The sequence below is a fragment of the Pimephales promelas genome, chromosome 2 (assembly GCF_988280905.1).
Source record: "Pimephales promelas chromosome 2, fPimPro1.hap1.1, whole genome shotgun sequence".
Classification (NCBI taxonomy): Eukaryota; Metazoa; Chordata; class Actinopteri; order Cypriniformes; family Leuciscidae; genus Pimephales; species Pimephales promelas.
This window is the reverse complement of record NC_142770.1, coordinates 22,918,714-22,924,766: the sequence shown is the minus strand read 5'-3', so window position 1 is coordinate 22,924,766 and position 6,053 is coordinate 22,918,714. Positions and strand designations below refer to the sequence as shown.

At 44.0% G+C, this 6,053-nt stretch overlaps 1 protein-coding gene across 1 annotated transcript; it reads right to left on the bottom strand.

Moving 5' to 3' along the window:
• Positions 1-446: 446 nt before the first annotated feature.
• Positions 447-5,844, bottom strand: LOC148995867 (uncharacterized). The gene has a single exon (XM_089119159.1). The coding sequence runs from the start codon at positions 5,842-5,844 to the stop codon at positions 592-594; it is 5,253 nt and encodes a 1,750-aa protein (XP_088975285.1). The 3' UTR covers positions 447-591.
• Positions 5,845-6,053: the final 209 nt, after the last annotated feature.

Sequence of the window (6,053 nt, the reverse complement as noted above, 5' to 3'; positions counted from 1 at the left end):
TCTAGTTCACACACTCTTAGCTCTTTTAGTGGTCTAGTTCACACACTCTTAGCTCTTTTAGTGGTCTAGTTCACACACTCTTAGCTCTTTTAGTGGTGTTGTTCACACACTCTTAGCTCTTTTAGTGGTGTTGTTCACACACTCTTAGCTCTTTTAGTGGTGTTGTTCACAAACTCTTAGCTCTTTTAGTGGTCTAGTTCACACACTCTTAGCTCTTTTAGTGGTGTTGTTCACACACTCTTAGCTCTTTTAGTGGTCTAGTTCACACACTCTTAGCTCTTTTAGTGGTGTTTATCGTGTATTTTCTTCCTTGACCAGCAATAATGACCACTGACGACTTGAATTGAATAAACTGAACTGTTTACTGAAGTTTCTGAACTTGAATCATTAGATACAGCGCTCGCACATGAAAACAATCTCTTTCTCTTTTTTTTCCTTACATACACTGATGCATTATTGGTAGAATTCTCTTAAAGCTGAACACCCCCATTAATGTCAAACTGTTTCCGTTATTATTAAAGATAACAAATTCACATTTCTATTCTGATTAATTCACAACATCCTCCCCCCCATGAACAAATGTTCATCAACTTAAATCTCTAATGCATAAAGCAATTGAACGGGTCTCTTCAACACAGTCCCTGTGGATGTACGCAAAGCACAGGATCTAACTTTGCCATCTCTGCCTGGAAACAGCTCTTCAATCTTTCCCAATTTCCAGGTTTGTCTCGGCATATTGACATCTCCTATGAGCACAACGTCACCCATTTTCAACTGAGTAGGTTTCTGCGTGGTGCAGGAATGTGCAGATTTCAGATCCAGTAGATAATCCCTCCTCCAACGATTCCACAGGTTGGTCATGAGTCGGTTTCTGTATCTCCACCTTCTTGTCATATCACCCTTACTCACAGTGGGATGATCATAGTCGGCTGGAAATGGTTTTGGAGGTAGTGAAGTGAGTCGTTCACCAACTAAGAAATGTGCTGGCGTTAGTGGCTGCGGCTCATCAAGCTCATTGTGAACAAAAGTGAGAGGTCTGGAATTCAGTATGGCTTCTACTTCTGCAAGAAGCGTAGACATTTCTTCAAATGTGAGCGATGCCTTTCCTAGCACCTTCCTCATGCTCATTTTCACAGACCTTACAAGTCTTTCCCAAAATCCACCCCACCAGGCAGCTCGTTCTACAATGAAACGCCAAGTTATTCCTTTTCCTGAGAAGTATTCCAGGATTTGTGGATCTTTGATGGCTTTCCACAGCTCACTAAGGTCTTGGTTTGCTCTTTTAAAGGTTTTGGCGTTGTCCGAATAGATGACTTTACACAACCCTCTTCTGGAAATAAATCGCTTGAGTGCTAACAAGAAACTCTCTGTCGACTGACTTGAAACCAGTTCTAAATGCACCGCTCTCGTGACAGCACATGTAAACAGAGCAACATAAGCCTTGCATAATGCACGATCACCCTTCACATACAGCGGTCCTGCAAAGTCTATGCCAGTCACTTCAAATGGTGGTTTCTCAGATACTCTGTCCCTTGGCAATGGAGCCGTGTCCTGCTGTGCGGGCTTGACTTTGAATCTCTTACACACAGTACATTTTGACAAAACACCTTTAACGATTTGTCTGGCTCTCAAAATCCAGTATCTACTTCTTGTTTGCACTAGTGTGTCTCTCAAACCAGAATGCATGATGAATTCATGGTTGTACTGGACCAGCAACTCACAATATCTGTCTTTGTTGGGCAAAATCCATGGATGTTTCTCTCTGTAGCTGAAGTCTGACTGTTGGAGTCTGCCTCCAACACAGAGCAGTTCGTCCTCGTCCAGAAAAGGTCTTAAATCTCTGATTTTTGAGTCTGCGTTCAATGTCTTTCCAGCTTTCAGCGAACTGATTTCAGGACTGAAGCTTCTTTCTTGTGTCAACTTTATCCAATACTTTTCAGCTTCAAACATTTCATCTGCAGTCAACTCACCACGCATCTTGGAGCTTGAACTGGCATTATGCACAAACCGCTTAATCCAAGCAGTAACTCGCAGAACTCGCTTTAGCTTACTGTACTTCATTAAGTCCACAACAGGTTCCTTTTCTCGTTTTTCACCACTGCTGAGTTGCACCACAATCTGCTGATCTTGTGTTAACTCACTAACCACAATTTCGTCACTTGTCTCTTCTTCACTTTCTTCCAACGGATTCAGTGTAGTCAGAAATGAAGGTCCGTTCCACCAAATCTCACTTTCCTTCAGGTTAGCTACAGTCAGACCTCTGGTGGGAAGGTCTGCAGGATTGAACTTGCTCCTACAGTGAGACCACATTTCAGGATTGGTTAAAAGCTGAATTTCTGACACTCTGTTTGCCACAAACTGTTTCCATTTGTGAGCTGGACTGCGAATCCACTGCAGCACAATCATCGAATCCGTCCACATATGAACTTGATGAAGCTCCATATTCAGAGGCTTTAACAGACTGTTTCCGAGTCTCGCTCCAATTACTGCTCCCATCAGCTCAAGACGGGGCAGTGAGATCTTCTTCAATGGGGCTACCCTGGACTTTGAAGCAACGAGGCATGTTGTTTTTGTTCCATCATCAGCTACTCGAAGCAGGTAAGCAACAGTGCTATAAGCTTTCTCGCTTGCGTCACAGAACACATGGAGTTGATGTGCGTTGTGTCTATGCATGCATTTTGATCCATACCAACGAGGAATGTGTATGTGATGGATCTGTGGTAGCTCTGCACACCATCCTTGCCATTCTTGTGCAAGATCCGAGGGCAGCTCCTCATCCCAGCCAAGTCCTCGTATCCACAGCTCTTGGAAAAGACATTTTACTCGCACAGTAAATGGAGTCAGAAACCCTATTGGGTCGAATATGCGAGCAGATAGCTTTAGAACACTTCTTTTAGTATTCTCTCTCTTCGCTACAGCGTCCAACAGTGCAGTCAGGTCAAAAACAAATTCATCTGTTTGAGTTCTCCATACCAAGCCTAGTACCTTCAGCACTGATCCATGCGTTTCTGTCTCCTCAGCAGGTTCACTCATTGTCTCCTTCCATTTTTCCTTCAATGCAGCACAGTTGGTTGTCCATTTGCAAAGATTCATTCCAGCTGCAGACATAATCTCCTTTGCACAAGTAGTTATGTGGAAAGCATTCTCAACATCACTTGCACTCGAGATTAAGTCGTCAACATAAAGTGATTCTCTGATGATCCTTACTACTTCAGGAAATTGGTGTTCATATTCCTTCAGATGCCTTCTTACTGTAGCCGCTAGGAGGAATGGGCTCGGGGACACTCCAAACACCACTCTTGTCATCCGCAGTACACGTAGCCTTTCACCTGCGTCTTCATGAGGCAGTGCAGTGAACCATAGGAATCTCACTGCATCTCTATCCGTCTCAGCAAGAGAAATCTGCAAGAAAGCCTTTTCAATGTCTGCAGTAAAAGCAATCTCATTCAGTCTGAATTTGATCAGTATGCCAAGCAGATCTGGATTCAGGTTAGGACCAGTAAGTAGACAGTCATTGAATGATGGAACCCCAACTTCATGTGATGAAGCATCAAATACTACTCTGAGCTTTGTGGTTACCTTGTCCTCTCGAAGAACAGCATGATGAGGCATGTAATACTTTACAGCGTTTGAAGATGATCCATTCTCCACAACATCTTCGACAATGCCCTGCTGAAGGTAATCATTCACCACTTCATTATATCTGTGATACATTACCACATCTGAGCGCAACCTCCTTTTCAGTCCTTCAAATCTTTTCTTTGCGATTCTGTAGTTATCTGGGAGCTCTGGTTTGTCAGGTCGCCATGGCAGCTCAACTTCATATCGCCCGTTCTTATACTGAGTAGTTTTTTCAAACATGCGAAGAGCATCCTCTTCTTCAGGGCTGTTGGACTGCTGCATGGTAATACCAAGGGATTCGGTCTCCCAGAAGGCCTTCAAGCGTTCTGAAACCAGTGTGTCTTCATCAATATGGATGTGCATGCATGCTGCGTCAGAAACACTGGACATTGTGACTGGTCCCTGCACTGACCATCCAAAAATACTCTCAACGGCCACCAGTGCATCTGTGATTCTTTCCACTTGGCCTGACACCACATGCCAATAATAATCTGCACCAATCAGGAGAGACAACTCTGTATCACAAGTGCCTGGGTCTTGATAGTCTGCCAGCTGCAAGCCTTTTCGTTTCATTTCTGCTTGGATGTGCTCACCTGGAATCTTCATCACAGCAGTGCACACTTGTGGAGTTTCGAGAGCTTCCACTTCCACTTTCTGATCTTTGTTCCAGATGCTTTGCAGAGTTACCTTCACTGTGTTGCGCCTGGATGTTGCTGGTGCTGTGGATTCGAAGGTATGAAGAGTGAACGTTTCTTGCTTCATCACAGGTAATTTTAAAGCTCTCACTGTGTTCTCGCTGATGAAACTTCTCTGGCTGCCACCGTCCAGTAAGCAGCGAATGCTTTTACGTCCACCAGGTCCTTCTGCCCACGCTCTTACAGTCTGAAGGAGCACCGTGTTCTGCTTATCGGACTGCATTTTAACAGAATGGGAAGCAAATGAAGAAACTACATCATCTTTATCGTCGATGTCTGAAGTGGTTGTTTCTCCTTTCTCACACACAGTGCTATGATGCCTGCCACCACACACAGTACAGGACACTTTGGCTTTGCAGAATCTTGCTATATGCTTCTGTCCAAGACAAACAAAGCATCGTCCCAGTTTCATCAATTTTGCTTTTCGTGCAGCAATTTCAGTTACTGTACACAGTTCTGTTTTGTGCGCTGCGCTATCACAGAAAAGACAGTTTGGTATTTTTTGACTAGAGGTTTGCAGCACTGCAGCTGATGGCATGTTATGTTTTTTCTGCTTCATTTCAATTAATGTCTCTGGTCTTTTAAATGGTTTGTGATAGCGCTGGCTGTCTTTGGAATTACCTGACTTAATCAGTTGCATTGTTCTTTCTCTGCTCAAAATCTCGTTCTGCAGAAATTCCATAACTTCTGAGACTTTCCATTCATCACTGGATCCTCTTTGTCGACTGTACTGAAGTGCAATGTCTTCCGGAATCATTTGTAGCAGAACAGGGCATAACAAGCTGCCATATGCTTCTGATGCAACACCCAGCGATTCTAAGCTACGAATCTGTACTTCACATTCATCATAAAGTTGTCTCAAAGCACTCACGTCGTAGGATTTCTTCACTGGGCAGAGATTCAACAACTTGGTCATGTGCGCATTAATGAGCAGATCTTTTCTTCCGAACCGGTTCTGAAGCAGATCGATCGCGTGATCGTAATTGCTGTCTGTCAACATCAGTCCCGCTATAGCCTTTGAAGCAGCGCCGGCTACATATGTCTTTAAGTAATTAAACTTCTCTGTTTTGCTTAGCGCGTCATTTCTGTGAATGGCCGTTTCAAACTGATTCCAAAAGTCCTGCCACAAGCTAATGTCACCGCTGAACTTGTTGATGATTAACTTGGGTAACTTAACTGTTTGTCCGCGCTGCGCTGGTACTGCATCACGCGGCCTGCTATCAGTGTTTTCCCGAACTCTCTGCATCACGCGCCGCACGCGGGCTTTCGCGCTGATGACTCGCTGGCCATACTCCTCAGCGTCGACAACTTCATTTTCAAGATCCTCCACATCTGTATGCTCCTCTATTTCGTGATCTAACTCCAGCAGCGTTTCCTCTTTTGCAGATAACATGGCTAGCAGTTCACATAATCTGTCAACGACTGGATCTTCCTTGCTAACCTCCGTTTCTATGTCTTGCAAAAGTCTCGTCGTGGAACCGCGCACAGCTCTCCGTTTTCTGTGTAGTCTTTCAAGTCGCTCCGCCATTTCGGATGTTGCTTGCAAGTTATCCCGGGTTTCGGCACCAAAGATTATCGTGTATTTTCTTCCTTGACCAGCAATAATGACCACTGACGACTTGAATTGAATAAACTGAACTGTTTACTGAAGTTTCTGAACTTGAATCATTAGATACAGCGCTCGCACATGAAAACAATCTCTTTCTCTTTTTTTTCCTTACATACACTGATGCATTA

Excerpts from the sequence above, each read along its gene's own strand:
- LOC148995867 (XM_089119159.1), bottom strand. The coding sequence starts at position 5,844 with ATGGCGGAGCGACTTGAAAGACTACACAGAAAACGGAGAGCTGTGCGC.